Genomic DNA, 18,824 nt, shown 5'->3' with positions numbered 1-18,824 from the left:
TGTGTACTTACAGGCCAAAGAATACATCCAATGCCAGGAATTGTTATAAAGAGAAGTAAAACAAGCAGAACTATCCCCATGGAGCACACGTTTTTAGCAAGAGAATTCGGCAATACACAGACAAACAAGTAAATATAGAATCTCATATCAGATGGAAGTACAATGGCAATTACAAAGCACGTTAATGAGACATTATGGTACTTCATGCTATCTTCTAATACATCGAATCGAGCTCACCTTGACTTTCAATCTCCATTTCAAACATTGCTTAAACCCTATCAGTTCAATTCGGACACTTTCTTTTCTTCCTATAAAAACAGACCCAAGGAGTTTAACACATGCATGGTGGGGGATTAGCTGTCCTCTGGCTGGGAGTTTGAAAAGTGCAGGGAGTTGGAGGTTGGGAGAAGAGTCTGGATGTTGGAGGCAATAATGAAGCTTCCCACCACCCAGCACTGACTCCAGCCATGGGGCCCCAATAGGAAAAAATAAGACACTGTTTCCTAACACTAATAACAATAATATTCCCTTTACGCAGGAGAGAAATTTCCTAATTTGCTGTAGTCTCAGAACTGATGAAACAGTTGGGTTTCGGTTCCCAGACGCAGTTTTTAGTGTCAGAAAACTTAGCCCAGAAAGACAGGCTCGTAGAGCCTCGGCCGCGTGACGCTGTGGTCACTCGGACACAGGTCTCAAGCAGTACTCCAGACACCGAACAACCAAGCGCTCGGCTACGAGGCTTTTGGATATGGTAACTAGGGACGCTTCTGGTCTCCAAGGGGCGAGGGGGGTGGAAAGCGAAGATTGCATTTTATGCGCCTGCGCACACTCGCGCCCAGCCCGCTACAACCCGGGACCCTTGGGCCACCTCCCTCGAACACTGTGACGTACGTGGGCACGCACGCACGCTCCGCAGCTCGGCTTCCTCTTTCCGTTCTCAATTTAGAACGCGTCCCGCTCTAAAGCCCTGCCCAGTCCCGCCCCCTGAGCCGGATTCCGCCCTTTTACTCCGTTTACCACAGGAGATTCGTACCTGCGCACTCGGAATCCTGGCGTCAGCTCCCGGAGCCCTTATGGTGAGAGCACCTGCCTTTCAGGCGGAGCCGGTGGTCCTTTGGGTGGTCATGAGTCTGAGCCTAAAGGTCGGGCCGGGTCGGGGAGGCGGGCCGCGCCGTCCTCCCCGGGCGGACTACATTTCCCAGAGGCCCGCGCGGCGCTTTTTCCTGGGTCGGCAAGCCGGGTTGGTTGAGGCCGCAGTTTCCGCGGGATCAGGGCTGTGGGGCGGCTGGAGCGGGCAGTGTAGAAGAGACCGCAGGGTGTTTGGGAGATGATGTCCCTGTGTGTGAAAGATCACCAAGAGTGAGAGGCCCCGGGGAGACGGACTGGGAGAGACTGGGGTTTGTATGAGACAGCGAGAAACCTGGGAGTGTTGGGGCGAATGTGATGAGACCAGTGAAAGTGAGTGACGCGTGTATGTGTATGCCCGGTATGTGCGGTTTTGTGCGACTGCGTGTGCCTGAGAGTGAAGGAGGCCAGTATGTATTATGTGAGAGCCAATGTGTGTGAGACCATCATGTTCGTGTGTGTGTGAGGGGGCGGGGGGCAGACTACCGACAGGGCTGTATGTGGGTGAGAGACACTGAAGGTTTGCCGGTGCATCTTCTGTGAGGTTGTGGGCCTGCACGTGTGAGCGAGGCCGGCATACGGGGCAATGGGCCACGGGTGTGTGATATTTGTGTATTGCCTCTGCGTTTGTACCCATGGCCTCTCCGAGACCGTGGTGTAAGCGACTGCATGTGATATCCCTGTCTTTGGGTGCTCGTGATCGTGCCCTCGATGTGATCGGGAATATGTGGGTTCTGTGGTAGTGTTTCTGTGTCACCTTGTATGCCGGCAACTGGCCCTGTGCGGCTGTGGTATGAATGGGGAGACCACTTGGACGATGATAGCATTGGCACTTTCTGTGTCCTGTGTTTCAAACAGTGTGTTGCTGAGATAACAATCCTGGAGAATCCCTGCCTCCGGTCCAAGAGTCTCTGTAAGCAGCAGGAGGTGGGGTAACTAGAGCTCCTGACTGTAGCAGACCCTCAACTCTGGGTGACAGGAGGGGAAACCAAAGGGCAGAGGATGGGTGAGAGTGAAGGTGGCAGAATTGGGTGCTCAAGGATCCATTGTCCCAGAGGGAGAGGAAGGTGAAGGCCCTGGGGATTAGGGTAGAGAATAACTGTGGCCTCTGGTGGAATTTCGGATTGGATTTTCGAACTATAGACTGTGTCCAAGTATGAGGCAGAGATGCAGGAAGGGAAGAGTCCACCTCTCCCTAGAACGCAGAGGAAATAACTATTTCATAGGATTATTTCAAAAATAGAGTGACAGACTATTCCAGGCAGAGTATTACTTCAAAAATAAAGTGAGAGACTATAATTCAGGCACATTATTTTTATTCTCAATAAGACCAAAGAATGGGAAGGCAGCTTTTAGGAAAAAAAAACATTAAATTTTGGATCTTGAACATAAGAGAAACAGAGTTGTTAGACCTGCTCAACAGCCATAGGTTACCCATAATGTCCCAGTTATGTTGGCAGTGGGACCAAAGAAAGGTGGGAGGAAGGAGAAGACAGGTTTTAGGCTGGCGATTCTGGGAGTGCAGAGAAGGCCTCATGGCTCACTATCCTTTTCCTTCCTCCAGCTTTACCCTCCTGAGACCCTGCTCTCCAAGAGAGAAGCCAGGAAAAGAAGACGAAAATGACTGTTGAACTGGTGAAAACCGTACCCCAGGTTAGTTATTTCCTTTCCCAAGAAAGGCAGTCTTACTTTTTAGGGCTTAGTAATGCTGCTTTTCTCTGAAAATTTCCTGATAAACAGTCTTGTCTGAGGGCCTGGTGACCAGTTCTCCCAGAGGGCACTGTCCTTAAACTGCCTAAGGGATAAGTAAAACTGAGTATGATGAAGTGCAGAGCTCCTACTTCTCACCCCATGTATATTTTAATTCAGTGTTGATAATTGTGAAAACATTTGGTTTCTGTTATATGGAATGGAGTATCTCAGTGAGTCGGGTTCCATGTTAAATGTGCATCCGATAGCCCTCTGTAGGTTACTCTTCCCCCCCTCCCCCACACTTTTCCATACTGTGCTCTTTGGAAGAAAGTCACTATGCACAAACCACACCTAAGGAGTGGGAGGTTATGTTCTACTCAAGGGTGGAATATCTAAGTAAATCATTTGAAATTCTGTATGAGAAATTAATCTATTTTCCCCCATTTATTTATTCAGTTATTGTATCACTATGGACTCATACACATTTACTTCATACCTTAGATTATAATACAATGCTACTTTATTTATTCTGTTGCTCAAATTGTTCCAGCTTTGGCCATTGGGAGCCCTTTCAGCAGCTCCTGTATCCCACTGTCATACCCAGTTATTGTGGGGTGCCTCTGTTTGTTGAGCACTGACAGAAATTTCTGACACTGCATATCCAGGCTCATCTGGTATATTTTCTGCACTAGTTTTAGAGGCTTGGTCTCAGTCCTTGTGAAGGCTGGCTTATTTCCAGTACACCATTAATCCTGGAGTATAGTCCTTCCTTTGAGTTCTCAACTAAAAGCAGGATGTTTACAAGGATGTTTACAGGTTATAATAATCTGTAAACACTCCAGATTAGCATGTATTGCTGCTCTTTCTGCTGATATGTCATTCCTCAAAAGTCCTCGACAAGTCAGCTGTGAGAGTTTCATCAGTCTACTCTGCTTATGAACCTTGAGTATTTTCTAATGTGGGAGGTCTTGGAAATAAGTAATCCATGGTATAAAGCATGTTTGGGGACATCTTTGCCTTGTATTTGGGCACTAGTGGTATTTTATAATGTGGGAGGGCTGATACCTAATACCCTTATTACTTATCATTCCAGAATTTTCCTCATCTTTTAAGTTTATTTTTCCAGCAAACTTTAGAATCAGGCAGTTTTTAAAAACTCCACTGATTACTTTAAACTGGGATTTATGTATTCAACAAATACTTTTGAGGGCCTTGTACATGCCAGGCGTTCTTTTAATTCTGAAGCTGCAGCAAAGAACAAAGCAAAGGCCCTGCCCTTGTGGAGCTTACCCTCTAGAGGGGGCAAGTAGACATATAGAAATGAATTGGTATACATCAAATAATGAAAAATGAAGTGGAAAAAGATAAAACAAGGTCAGTGGGAGAGGGAGTGCTGGGTAAGGGATGGTCCGCATTTTCTTGTTCAGGGGTGATCATGGAAGACCTGCCTGATATTTGAGCAGAGACCTAAAGACAATAATATAGCAAATACATGGGTATTGGGAGGAAGCTGGTTACAGAAGCAACAGCTGGATGTACAGAATCAGGGTCCTGAATGTCTCTGTGTTCAGAAAGAGCAAGAAGGACAGAGCCAGTAGGAGAGATAGTAGATGTTTTCAGAGAAGTCATGAGCACTGGACCTTTTGAATCTCAAGGCCATTATAAGGACCTAGGCTTTTGCTCTGTGTGAGATGGGAAGACTTAGGGGGTTTTAAGCAGAAGTGACACATGAGGATTCTTCTGGCTGCTGTGTTGAAAACAGATGGTTAGAGAAGCAAGGACAAAGCAGGAAGACATGTTATAATAGGATAAGAGGTAATGATAATTTGGGTCAGGATGGAGAGTCTAAAATTTGTAGATTAATTTAAGGAGAAATGAAAGCTTGAATCTTCTTATTTAAGATAAAAAATGAGTATGTATTTACATTTATTCAGGCCTGTGTGTTGCGCAGTAGTATGCTTTTCATGTGTCCTTGTCATGTTTTACTCTCTTTTAGAAAATTCTGTAGTTCTCTTATCATAGATTTGGTATTTTTTCTGTTAAATATACCTTTAAGTGTTTTAAAGAGATGTATCAGATTCTGAATGTAATATTTTTCCCATTTTCATCTCTAGTGCGTGTTAGAAAAAGAAAAAAATTAATATGTATCTTACGCTAGGGTATCTTTCTAAAAACTTCCTTTTAAAATTTAAACATTTCTTTAGAAAATTTTTTTAAGTAAAGTTTTTGTTTGATTGGTTTATGTTTTGTTTTTAAACTAGTTTCCTTGAGTAAGGGTACTTGATGGACAATGTTGGGGTATAACATTGACTCGATGTGAATCCTCACTCTGGAATTGTGTGACTCGAAGGCCCTATTTTAGCTCTATGTTCATATCACCGCAGGAAAGAGATAGTTAACTAACATTTTCCCAATATTTAATGGATTATGTATTATTATTTTTGTTTTGTGGACATCTCTAGAGTGTAGATATTCTAAAACAATATTGAATACTTATGGCAATAATGCCTTCTATTTGTCAATTTCTAGATAATTTATAATAGTTGATTTCTTTTTTTTAAAACAACTTTGTTGAAGTATCATTTACATAACATGAAATTTAACGATTGAAGTATATAATTCCAAGATTTCTAGGAAATTTACTGAGTTGTGTAACCATGATTATAATCCAATTTTAGATCATTTTCATCACCTCAGTAAGATCCCTTATGCCCATTTACAGTTACTTCCTTTTCTCATCTCCACCCCCAGGGAATCACTGATTACTTTCTGTCTTAGATTTGACTTTGCTGGACATTTCATATAAATGGAATCATACAATATGACATCTTTTGTGTCTGGCTTTTTTCGCTTAGTTTTACATTTTTGAGTTTTTTCCATGTTGTACCATGTATCGATATTTCATTCCCTTTTGTTGCTAATTGTATTTCATTGAAAGGCGTACCAAATTTTGTTTATCCATTCATCAGTTGATAGACCTTTGGGTTGATTCCACTTTTTAGCAATCATGAATAATGCTGTTGTCAACATTGAATGTAAATCTTTGGATACGTTTTCATTTCTCTTAGATTAACCTAGGAGTAGAATCACTGGGTCATGGGCTAAATTCATATTTAACTTTTTAAGAAACTGCCAAACTGTTTTTCAAAGTGGCTGTGCCATTTTACATTCTCAGCAGCAGTGTATGAAGATTGGGTGTGCTTTAGTCCGATGCTGGGTGACTCCTCAGATTGCTTCCCAGCTTACTCTGGTATAGAATGGCATGGCATGCTAGCTCTTGATGGCATAGCATAAGAAATTGCATTCTGAATATATTCATTATTTTTAGTGTGTAAGAAGAAAAGTCACCTACATCTATCTGTTCAGTACTCTTCCTACATAAATAATATTTGCAAAATAGTATTTGCAAATAGAGTACTATTTGGAAAATACAAGTTAGATATTTTTTGTTGTTGTTTCTGAAGGTTTGACCATAGGTGTAGGTCTTGCCTTGAAGCTCTGGTTTCCTGCCCTGTGGCCACCTGTCCATATTTCCTCATGATGAGAAATAGATTAGTATAATTGTATACAATGCAATTGAACGCTTCAGTAAGTACCGTATTAGGTTGGAACTTGTGTTTAAGTTTTTTCTTCTCCAAGCATAAAGACATCTTAACACTTCAGCCTGAAGTCATGTGTGGACAGGAGCATTGGTTAATCAAGAATGTATTTGTATCCTTTCAGGACTTGGTGACATTTAAGGATGTAGCAATAGACTTTTCCCAGGAGGAATGGGACTGGCTGAACTCTGCTCAGAGAAGTTTATACAGGAGTATGATGTTGGAGAACTATCAGAGCCTGGTATCACTTGGTGAGGATCTTTTCCCCTCTGCACAATTCAGAAACTACCTTTAGGGACTTTTTATTGTGAAAACTTTTTATCAAGAAACAAAGAGGATATTCATGGATTGATGGAAATTTTAGATTTAGTGAATTTGATATGTATCAAGTGTTCCATGGGTATACTTTTTAGGCAGTTGGAAATACAGGCCATGATGTCACTCTTACAGTTCTCCTGTGCTCCTTTGTGCCTTATGGTATTGTTACCATCTGGAGGCAATAACAAGGTTCACCAAGAATATAGCTGGATTGCTACAAATTCAAAATATCACTTTTAAAATCTGTATTTTTTTTATTAACATGCAATAAATGAACCGCTGAAACACAAACTATGAAAATGGCTTCAGACATTATTAGAGAAACTAACATGGACCCTTCTCAGTCATAGGACTATCCATTGGGTAGACTAGCTTTCTGTTCTTTAGAGGGTCCTTTTATCCTGCTTGTGGTTCACTGAGCTTCTAAAACTAAATTTATATCTTTCATTAAATTTGAGAAATTTTTGGCCATTATTTTTTCAAGTATTCTTTGTGTTCTCTCTTTTCTCCTTCTGGGACTTAAGTTGCAAATATGTTAGGACGTTTGATACTGTGCTCTAGGTAACTAAGGATCTGTTTACTTTTTAGAATATTTTTTCTCTGTTTTGCAGATTAGATAATTTCTATTGATTTTTCTTAAAGTTCACTATTTCCTTGTCCTCTTCAATGTCTTGTTAAGCCCCTCCAGTAAATTAAATAATTTCAGATACTGTAGTTTTCAATTCTAGACATTCCACTTGGTTCTTTTTGTAATTTCTAGTTCTCTGCTGAGGAATTACAAGTGTATATATTTTTATATTATTCAAGATAGATACAAAAGACGTTTTAAAATCCTGGTTTACTAATTCCAACATCTGCATTATTACAGGTTGGATCTCCACTGATTGCTTTTTCTTCTGAGTATGATTCACTTTTCTCTTTCCTCTTGTGTATAGTAATTTGAATTCATTCTGGACACTATTTAAATAACACATTATAGGGACTCCAGATTCTGTTATATTCATTTGAAGAATGTTGAATTGTTTTTTTCAAGCAGTTAATTAACTTGATTCAGATGCCAAATTCTTCCTGTAGGTGATCTTTATTGTACTTATTTACTCCTGTCAGATGATCCTCTTAAAATGCTGGGCAGAATTTCTGCCCCTGGCTCCTTAGAAAATTGTCTAACTTTTAGAGTTGTCTGATGGCAGTCCCGCTAGACTATGCCGGAAGCTTTGTGTAGTGTGTCCTTAAAATGTGCTGTACTCCTTGATCTAATCATATTATGTGATTCCGTCAAAATTAAGAACTGGCTTATAGTCTGAAATACCCAAAACATGGGCAATTTTCATGTCTTTTTTTTGCATGCAGGACTTTGCATCTCTAAGCCATATGTGATCACCTTACTGGAGCAAGGGAAGGAGCCTTGGAGGATGAAGAGTGATATGACAAGCCCATTCTCAGGTGTGTGTGGGAGACCCACATAGGAGAATCCTTTCTAGATAATGGCCTAGCCATTTTCAAAGGTGACCCTCCTCATTTACGTCTTTTAGAAGTCTTCTCAAGCCTTCCAGATATGGGGGGAAAGCTGAAATGTTACTACGTGGGCTTTCCAAATACCTTCTCTTCTACTTGACTCTCTTCTAATAAGTCATTTTACAAAAATCTTTATCCAGCTCCTTCCTATCCCCTCTTTTTTTTTGCCATACAGTCTTATATAAGCTTTTTGGCTTCTTAAATCTTTTTAAATACACAATTAGATGCTGTTTGCAATTATAAAATTCTGCTGCTTTAAATCTTTCTTTGGTTTCCTGTTACAAATAAGAAAAATCTAAACTCTGCTAGCCCCTATGTGATCAGCAACTTTCTACTTCTCTCATTTTATCCTAATTCACTTTTTAGCTTTTTCACTATACTTTAGTCCAGAGTTTTCAAAACTGTGTGAGGTACTCAGGTATGCTTCAAGTATGTCACAGGTATCTTAAGGTAAGATATGAGTCTCTTAGCCTTGGAGACCAAAAGGGTACTGTGTTCATGGCATGTTTATTCCTTCTTCAAGACTATAATCTGGCTAAAGATATTTATGTGATTGTAAATAAAAATGAGGTTAATAATAGTGATGCTAACATACATATTTTTATAAAACTAATTTCAGAAGTACACATGGCAAATTCCCATTAAGATGTGGCCTGAGAAGTGACACTTTTCCTGGGCTAGTGCAAGTAAGAAGATGAATGAAAAAATTCCCTATATGTAGCCTCAAGTTCAGGGATCTATACAAAATGACGAGTTCACTGTATTGAAGCAATGGAGATGGGTTACAAGGATATTATTTTCTGAATATGAAAAGAGAACTCTAGGATTTCACTTAAACCCTGGGGGAAGTTACAAAGCATAAGGAATTTTGGTTGCTGGGACTCTGTAGAGATTGTTGAGCAGCAGTAGGGATGATACAGCTGTGAGGATATTGTTATTTAAACAAAGTTAACCTAGCTGTTATGCAAATTAATTAGAAGTAGAAGAGAATAGAAAGAGGGAGTTTAATTTATAGTCTGTTAGTTAATACAGGCATAAAATATTTCCTTACAGACTACTTTTCTAGGACCTCATTATCCTACATTTAGTTTTCTTAATCACCTATTCCATGTTCCTCTATGAGCTCTCTCATTCTTTGGGGTCTTGTTGCAAGTTTTCAGCTGACATGCCTGTATATAAAAGATGTTTTTTATGGGGATTCATTATTTTTGAATCCCCTTTTCCATCTTATATGTTTTCTTTGTTATAGCCCATGAAAGGGAAAAAAAATTTTTTTTTTTTTTGGTATCTTTCAGATTGGGAATCTAGCTGTGAGACACAAGAATTATCTCTGACGCCATTCGTATATGATGATGTGTTAATGGAGAGAATTACAAGCTATGGATTTGAGCATTCCACTTTTAGGGAAAACTGGAAAGGTGAAGATATTTTTGAGAGGCAGCTGGTAAGCCAAGAGACATTTATCAGGCAAGAAACACTCACTCGTAAAGAAACCCTTATTAAAGTAATAGACCACAAATATAATAAATCTGGGAAATTTGTCCATCTAGACAATGCAGGAGAGAATGTTTATAATCACAAGTCTGATAAAAAAAGCTTTTCTAAAAATTCTATGGTAAGAAAACACAAAAGAGTCTGTGGAGGAAAGCAACTTTTTAAATGTAATGAATGTGAGAAAACCTTCACTCAGAGGTCATCTCTTACTGTTCATCAGAGAATTCATACTGGTGAGAAGCCATATGAGTGTAAGGAATGTGGGAAAGCTTTCAACCAGAGTCAACACCTAGCTCAACATCACCGAATTCACACCGGAGAGAAACTCTTTGAATGTAAAGAATGTAGGAAAGCCTTCAGCCAGAATGTACACCTTATTCAACATCAAAGAATTCACACTGGAGAAAAACCATATAAATGTAAGGAATGTAGAAAAGCCTTCAGCCAGCCTGCACACCTTGCTCAACATCAGAGAATTCATACTGGGGAGAAGCCCTATGAATGTAGGGAATGTGGAAAGGCCTTCAGTGATGGCTCATCCTTTGCTCGACATCAGAGATGTCATACTGGCAAGAGACCCTATGAATGTATTGAATGTGGGAAAGCCTTTAGGCAGAACACATCTCTTATTCGTCACTGGAGATATTATCACACTGGAGAGAAACCGTTTGATTGTGCTGACTGTGGGAAAGCCTTCAGTGATCACATAGGCCTTATTCAACATAGGAGAATCCATACTGGAGAGAAACCCTACAAATGTGACGTGTGTGGAAAAACATTCAGCTACGGCTCATCCCTTATTGTACATCAGAGAATTCACACAGGAGAGAAACCTTATGAATGTCATGTCTGTGGGAAAGCCTTTAGTCATCATGCTTCACTCATCCAACATCAGAGAGTGCATTCTGGAGAGAAGCCTTATGAATGTAAGGAGTGTGGGAAAGGCTTTAGGCAGAGTATACACCTTGCTAGTCATCTGAGAATTCATACTGGTGAGAAACCCTATGAATGTAAGGAATGTGGGAAAGCTTTCAGCATCGGTTCTCAGCTGGCCACTCATCAGAGAATTCATACTGGAGAGAAACCTTATGAATGCAAGGAATGTGGTAAAGCTTTCAACCAGAGGGCTCACCTTGCTCAACATCATAAAATCCATACAGGAGAGAAACCTTATGAGTGTAAGGAATGTGGGAAAGCCTTCAGCCAGACTACCCGCCTCATTCAACATCAGAGAGTTCATACTGGAGAGAAACCCTATAAATGTACTGAATGTGGAAAGGCTTTTAGTGATAGTTCATCCCGTGCCCAGCATTGGAGACTTCATACTGGCCAAAGGCCCTATGAATGTGTTGAATGTGAGAAGGCATTTAGGACAAAATCATCCCTCGTTTGTCATCAAAGATGCCATACTGGGGAGAAACCTTATGAGTGTAGTGAATGTGGTAAAGCCTTTAGCCATCGTCAATCCCTTACTGTTCACCAGAGAATTCATTCCGGGGAAAAACCATATGAGTGTAAGGAATGTAGAAAAACCTTTAGCCAGATTGGACACCTTAATTTACATAAAAGAACTCATACTGGAGAGAGGTCTTATAAATGTAAGGAATGTGGAAGTGTCTTCAGACAAAATGCACACCTTGCTCATCACCAGAAAATTCATGCTACAGAGTCAACTCAGGCATCCAGCTCTTCCTCACCCCCTATGTTACCAAGGTCTGCAGATATAGCTACTAAATATTTTTGGACTTCATCCCCTTCTTTTAGTTCTCATTGCCCTAGTCAAAAACACAGTCCATTTACCTGGACTATTCCAATTGTGTAAAATTTGGTTCCCTTGCATCCTCTTTTGTTCCCTTCAAGTTCATTCATACTGTTGCCACAGTGGTCTTTTAAAGATACAAATGTAATTATATTACTCTTCTCTTAAAACTCTATTATGACACTTCAAACTAGTTGATGTATATTAAGTATTTAGCATACTGCCTGACTCTTAGTACTTGTTTAATTTTAGGTCAATATTCTTCAGAGTCTATTTAAGCATTATTTTTAAATAATAAACTCTGAAAAGCAGTATATGAGTGCTCATAACAATTTTGGAGCTGAAGTTATATCTTATGGTGGATGATGAGGATTAACATTAGTATGATTAAAGCTTAATGTTTAACAGACTGATATAGTGGCTTTTTCATGACTATGAAGCTGTGTTTCTTTGTTGCTGAGGAAATTCAGTATGGCTTGATGCACAGAGAATATGTTTTTGGTTGTGTTTTGGTTTTGGAAACTCTGGATAAGACTGGAAAAAATGAATTCAAACTTGCCGGGAAGAATGTAAGACACTATTTAGTCCAGGCAAAAAAATAAATATTACTAATACTTAAAAGTGAAGAAATAGAAAACTTGCATAGTCCAGCATTATTTAAAATCACCTGGTTTCATAAATTCTTAACTTTTAAGGAACCAGTAATTAAGCTGTCATGCAGTATAGAAAAAATATTTAAACTATTCCACTTTTTTCAACATTCATGTCAACTCCAGAAAAACATGAAATTATAGATGAATTTAGTTACAGACATATATAGAAAGGAAATTATTGCCCTCTATTGAAAGAGAACAGAGGCTCTGAATAAATGGAGATCATATAGGTTTCTAGATGGACGTTTCATCATTGTAAAGGTGTTTGTGCATTCACTTAATTCCAGTCACACTCTTTGTAGGGAATTTTTACATTGTTTTGTTCTGAAGTTTAGTAGAATGGTAAGTGGGCAAGCATCTAAAGGAAATTTTTGAAAAAGATCGTATACCTACAAATTTAGTATATTGCAAAAGTGGTATTTTTAATGTGTCCACTGGGAGGGATGGATTATTTAAATGGTGTTTGGCAATTAGTTCTCCAACTAGAAATAAAGCGAGATCTGCATTTCATCCCTTAGAATTTCATTCAATATAGATAGAAGATCTAATAGGAAACACAATATGAAAATTCTAGAGCAGAATGTTGAATATTTCTATCCTTTTGGGTTGAGGAAGACTGGAAAGCAGGACATAGAGTCCGGGAGCCTTGAAGAGAGAGAGTGACAGGTTGGACTATGTAAAAGGTTTAAACCTTGTCCCTGGTATAAGACACTGTATGCAAGGTTAACAGGCACACGCAGACTGAGAACTTTAAACGTCTTATGAAGGATAAAGCTCTTATAAGAAGTGCTGTTGGATAACATATACAGCCTGGAAAAGCATACTAATAAGTGACTCCTCCATGAAGAACTTGAAACAATCAAAATGGAGGAAGTTCTTAACTGTAATAATTATCAGGTAAATATAATTAAGCTTACTTCCAACACAAACACACACAAATTTTATGTGAATGTAAAGATTTGCTAATACCCAATATTTTGCAGATCTGAAAATACATTTTCATATATTGAGAGAATAAATTGGTGGAAGGGCACTTTAGAGGGCAGTTGGTGTTGTTTGTTACCTCTCAACATTTCCAATGTAATTAATTACTTTTTGCCACAATTCTACATCTACGTACATCTCGAATAGCACAAGTGCAGAAATATATGCATAAGCACATTTATTAAAGAATAGTAAAAATTTGAACAGCTATAATGTCCAATAGTAGTAAGTTGATTACTTAAATTATGGAAAATCAGTTCAGGAGATTCTTATGCAGTCACTGGAAAGAACAAGGTGGATTTCTGTACTCAGGGAAAGTGTAGTTTATTAATTGAAAATAATTTTCATAACTATATAATGGGTTCACATAGTTTTAAATATATAACCTTTGTAAAGTAAAATTAGGAAAATGCAGACATATCAGATAATATTTGTTGTTTTTCTCTACACTGTAAATAGAAACCATGCACATACAAATATGCACAAACTCCTCTTAGCTGCTTTGAGGAGCTGCTTTGATGTCATTTCTTGAGGTTTGGTTTGTGTTGCCAATAGTATGTAGTTCAATTTAATCCAATCAGATACAGCAAGTGCGGCCTTGGGACAATGGAGTTGAATATGAATCACCTTTGGCCCCAGCTTAAAGATGGTGTTTTAAGTTCCTGCTGCTGATTGCTGGAGCTGACCTGATTCATGTTCTTCCCAGGCTGTACCCCACCAGTGGTTTGTTTTCCTTTTAAAATTAGATTAAGTTCTTTTGCTGTCAACTAAAAAAACCTAACCAATACAGAAATTGTTGGCACTGAGTGGGTTTCAGGCAAAAAAGATCCTCAGAAAATGTTATTAAAGTCTGGTTTTCGGGCAAACTGGGGCAAAGAATTGTTAGGCTCTTAATCTTATTTTGTGCCACAAAAGCATTCATTGATAGCAACAATCAGCTGTGGTCTAGATCACTCTTGCCTTAGACCAATAGAAAGAGGGCAAGAAGTGCCAGTCCAAGAAGTATGTATGATGTCTGTTCATAATGGAATTGTATAATATAAAGCAAAAGAAAGAACTACTTACATCTTAAAATTTTTGCTTTAAGGCATGGACTAGAACATAAGCCATTTTTGTAACACAGTCGAAAGACTCTCTTCGTTGTAAGCTATATCAGCGGTCCCCATTCTTTTTGGCACCAGGGACTGGTGCTCCTACGAGAGTCTAATGCCTGATGATCTGAGGTGGAGCTGAGGCAGTGATGCTAGTGCTGGGGAGCGGCTGCAAATACAGATGAAGCTTTGCTCTCTTGCCTGCCGCTAACCTCTTGCTATGCAGCCTGGTTCCTAACAGGCCATGGACTGTTACCCATCTGGCCCTGAGCTATATGGCTGTGGTTGCTAAATATCACAGTTTTGGTAGGTTTCTTAAGTAAAATATTAGGAACAGTTGGTGTTGTGGCTATTGGAATGGGGACTTCTGGGAGAATTTCGGAATTTTATGAATCTAAGCTCCCTAAAAAGAATTAAGAAACCATGCTAACTAATTCTCTTTTGTCTGAGATATCTGTGAATAAAGGTTATCCAATTTTCCATTTAGCCTACCAACATTATGGCTTCACTGATTTTTTAAAAAGTTATTTCACATACTGAGTATTTCAGTCTGATAAAGTCAAATTTATCACTACTGCAAGCAAGACTTAAATTCTTGGACTGAGGCTTCCCACCCTTTTTGACATTTATGGTAAATGATGAGTAAATATTCTTTACAGTAAAGGACAGAGTTTATGCTTTTCATTTCTATTCATAGAACTGGCAACCTCTCTACCCGGCACTGGAAAAAACAATTTTAACTGAAGCTGAATGAAAGTATTTGAAGTTTAGAACAATTTTATTTTAAATTTTAATTCAGGTAAGTAAGGGATGTTCTTGACCATTCCTAGTTTACTAAACTTCCTTAAATCACAGTTGTGTATTAGACTTTATCAGATGCTTTTTCCTCATGTATTGAGGTAGAGGATTTTTTTCACCTTTTCTTTATTAATGGTAGTGACTTTCATGAACAGATTTCCCACTCTGGCACTCCTGTGATATAGTCTTGTAAATAAATGTCAGCTAACTTCGGATGATGAATGTTATGCTGGGGATTTTATAAGGTCATGAGAGGTCTTATTTGTTACTAGGAGGCTGGGCAGCTCTGGGGAAATGACTAGTGAATGATACAAAGGATCCAGCCATGACAAAAACAGTTTGGGGCCAAGGAATGTTACTATTTTTGAAATTCATATAATATAGATTGTTGCAAAGTAAATAAAATCATCCATTATCCTACCACTAATTAACATTTTGATCAATATATATGTATACATAGCTATTTTTATAAAAATGAGATCATTACTATTTTATAATTTGTTTTTAATTAATATGGGCAATTAATATTTAAATAAATAATTCCACATTATCATTAAAAACAGAAAACTGCTCAGAACCAGCTTCTGCAAATACGTGAGCCTACCGCATTTGATGGGTATGGCAGATGGGGGAGGCTGGAGTATCCAAGGAGACGAGTCAAAAGTGCGCCTCGGACACGCGAAGGCACACTCGCTAACACACGCACCGCTCCCCCAGCCCCCCGCTCCCCGCCATCACAGTCACAGGCTTGTCCCTGCTTCCCTGCGCTTCCCCATTCTGTCGGCTGTGACTACGCGCGGGACATCTATCTGAGGACCACACTACCTCCCCCACTCAGCGTCCTCTCATCCTCTTAGGCCACGCCCCTCGCCGTAAGCCCCACCTCCTTGCAAGCATACCTGCGCGCGCCAACACTGGCGCCGGCTCCCGCAATCCCTTGGATCGCCCCTCTGTCGCTCAGGCGACCTGTACTTCCAGCCAGTCCCGACCGACCTGCCCGGGGAGTCGCCGACGGGCGCAGTGTGGGCCTGGGGTAGACCTACCTCTCGCAACCCGCGCTCCGCCGGACGCATTCGCGGGCCCGGCCGGGACTACGCTTCCCAGAGGGCACTGCGGCATCAGGCACGCCCACTTCCGGCGGCTGCGGGCTGCTTGGTTCTTGCGCGCCCTGCGTGGCTGTGAGCTCGGCGTCCGCTCTTGGCGTGGGGTAGGGGCGGGTTTACTGGCGGCCGGGCGTGCCGGGGCTGGGCGAGTGTGTTAGCCGGATTGCGGAGACATGCGGGGGGTAGCGAGTGCGGCCGGGAGCTCTGGGGAGAGCAAGCTGGGGTTTCCGGCGCGTCGAGGCGCCCCCGGCACAAAGCCCGAAGCGGGCCTAAGCCGGACTGTGGCGACCCAGGCCGTTTCTGTCCGCCGCGGTCGGGGAAGGCCTCGCTCAGGGAACGGCCTCACCTCCAAGGGCCGGCGACGAGCGGTGACCACGGTGCCGCAGAACAGAGGTGAGGGTGACAGGTGGCCTTGTGGGGTGGCCAAGGACGAGTTCATCCTTCTCAGGATGAGGGGACTGGGAGACTTGGGACAGAGGGCTCTCGAGGCCCAGGTTGTCGTGAATGATGTCCCCAGGCCCCGAGGCTCGCGAGTCGGGGGAATCCAAAGGTCTGAAAGTTGAACTTGAGGTAGAATGTCAAGCAGCGGTGTAGGGAAGGACCTGGGCTTTCTCAGGTTCACCCTAAGCAGACATTCCTCATTTTCATGCTCCCAGGGAAGGAAACCACCGCCACCCCTGCTCTCGAGGCAGCCCAAGGTAGAGTAATGGCCATATCCCAGCTGCCTGTTCAAAAGTGGCCTCATCCTGTATATGCCAGAGTTATTTCTTTGCCTGCCGAAGTCCTTTCCGATTGATGGCTGTAGTAAGACTCAGCAGGAAGGAAGCCTTTCAGGGCTGGAGATGGAGAAATGCTGTGTAGACCTGATGTCTACTTGCCCCTTTCTCCCCCGCACCCCCCAGCTCTGCCTTGCAGCAACACTGCCCTTCCCCAGGAGAGGAGGCACAAGCAGGAGACAGCAGGGACAGGAAATGAACCCCAAGCCATGTCCCAGGTGAGTTGGTTTTTCCTGTCTCCTCTCTGAAAGGCACCCTTGCTTTTCAGGACTCAGTAATGTTGATTTCCTTTAAAAAAATTTTTAGTTTAAGAGACCTGTCCTAGGAATTGGTTCCCATTTCCTGGCGTCCTGGTGATGGGCTACAGAGATGGCCCAGGGCTTCTTTCCCCCTTCCTCTTTGTCCCATTCTTCAAAGGCGAAGGGATTCAGCTCCTCCCTGTGCCACTTTTCTCCGAGGGGACTCTAATGGAGAAAGGTACTCCTCGTGGAAAACATGGCAGCTCTTTGTGCTGTACCTGCTTTATTTGGTGTCCACTTCCTGCCAGCCTCTGGAGAAACAGATGGCCAAGCCCCAGTCCCTGCTAGGAGCTCGCAGCCTGTTGGTGGAAAACACAGAGCAAAAAGGTTCTAGACTGCAAGTGCTGGGACTGAGTATTGTGACAGTGGCTGGAAGGAGCTCTTGGTTTCTGTCCGCCCTGGGGGTAGGTTACAGTGTTTACCGACAGGTGATTTTTGAGCCATTTTGAAGGGAGAGGCATTCTCTAGCATGCAGAAGGTGGAAGAGCAGCATTTTCAGTGCAACGTGAAAGGTTTTTTCCCCACTGATTATGTGGCTCCTTAAAGTGTTAATAGTTTTGTTTGTTAGCTGTATCCCATAAATATATGTGGCTATCTCGTAAACATACAAATCGGGCTCCAGTTGTCCCACCCAAACTGCTTTTAAGGAGGTTAAGAGTGATCCCACATTGCCACCTGGAGTACTCAGTTCTTAGTCTTTTTTGACTCTTTGGTACTTGAAATAGCTCAGAGGTTGGCAAGTCATCCAGGTCTAGGGCTAGGTAGCAAATCTTTTAGGCTCTAAGGGCCATAAGGTCTCTGCTGCAGCTATTCTTCTCTGCCCCCCAGAACTAAAGCAGCCCCGGAGCGGGGAGGCCAACCTCTGAAATAGGTCATCCCTGGCCCTCCAATGGGACCCTTTTCCTCCTTAGCTTCTGGGATGCCACATGCCTCTGGCTTTCTTCCACTTTCCTGACCTCATTTTTTGCTGCTGGTTCCTCCTCATCACCCTGACTCGTAACTCTCCTTGTCTGTCCACACCTTACCCTGTTCTTGTCTATAAAAATGAACAATGTGCTGGCTTCTCCCAAATTCACTTTTCCAGCCCAGACCTCTCCTGCAAACTCCAGACCTTTGTATCCACTTGGAGGAGTCAAGTTGGATACAAATGAAACTTAACCACCTCCAGATGCAAATTCCTGAGATTCTCCCCCAAACCCACTCCTCCGGCAGTTGTCTCTGATCCAGACCATGGTAGAATCATGCTGTCATTCACTCTGGCTGTAAACCTTGGCACCATCCTTGTCTCCTTTCTCCCTCATCTCCTGTATTTGATGTGTTTGCAAGTCCTGTCAGCACCATTTTAAATCATATTCAGAATCTGGGGCTAACCTCCCATCCCCACCACTGCCGCCTCGGCCCTCGTTACCTTACTGTTGGCCTCTAGACTCCTCTGCTGTGACCTGCTTCTCCTGAGGCTCCCTGAGGTCACTTCCCCACACAGCAGCCAAAAGGGTATGTTCTAACTGCTCTGTCACTCTCTGCTCAAAACCCCCCCAATGGCTTCCCTGAAGGAAGCCAGAATACTTAATATGATCTACAGGGCCTGTCCCCTTTGGCTCTGACATTGATGACACGC

General features: G+C 41.7%; 1 protein-coding gene across 14 annotated transcripts in view; it reads left to right on the top strand.

Moving 5' to 3' along the window:
* Positions 1 to 921: 921 nt before the first annotated feature.
* The window catches only part of LOC120617034 (zinc finger protein 471-like), a 45,508-nt gene continuing 27,605 nt past the window's right edge, over positions 922 to 18,824 (top strand). For 3 of the 14 annotated variants that reach the window (XR_005656756.1, XM_039880617.1, XM_039880618.1), the window contains exons 1-2: positions 15,984 to 16,524; positions 17,034 to 17,125. Coding sequence is in view for 12 of the 14 variants with exons in the window: in XM_039880617.1 (XP_039736551.1) it covers positions 16,305 to 16,524; positions 17,034 to 17,125 (312 nt within the window). In the remaining 2 variants the exon portion in view is untranslated. Of the gene's footprint in view, positions 1,077 to 1,233; positions 1,360 to 1,983; positions 2,058 to 2,689; positions 2,779 to 6,540; positions 6,668 to 8,084; positions 8,178 to 9,544; positions 16,525 to 17,033; positions 17,126 to 18,824 lie in introns of those variants that run through there. The other 11 variants (XM_039880610.1, XM_039880612.1, XM_039880611.1 and 8 more) reach the window with 11 other exon arrangements.

This window comes from Pteropus medius, unplaced genomic scaffold (genome assembly GCF_902729225.1).
Source record: "Pteropus medius unplaced genomic scaffold, Ma_sr-lr_union100, whole genome shotgun sequence".
Classification (NCBI taxonomy): Eukaryota; Metazoa; Chordata; class Mammalia; order Chiroptera; family Pteropodidae; genus Pteropus; species Pteropus medius.
The sequence above is the reverse complement of the archived record's forward strand: the minus strand, read 5'-3'. Positions and strand labels throughout refer to the sequence as shown.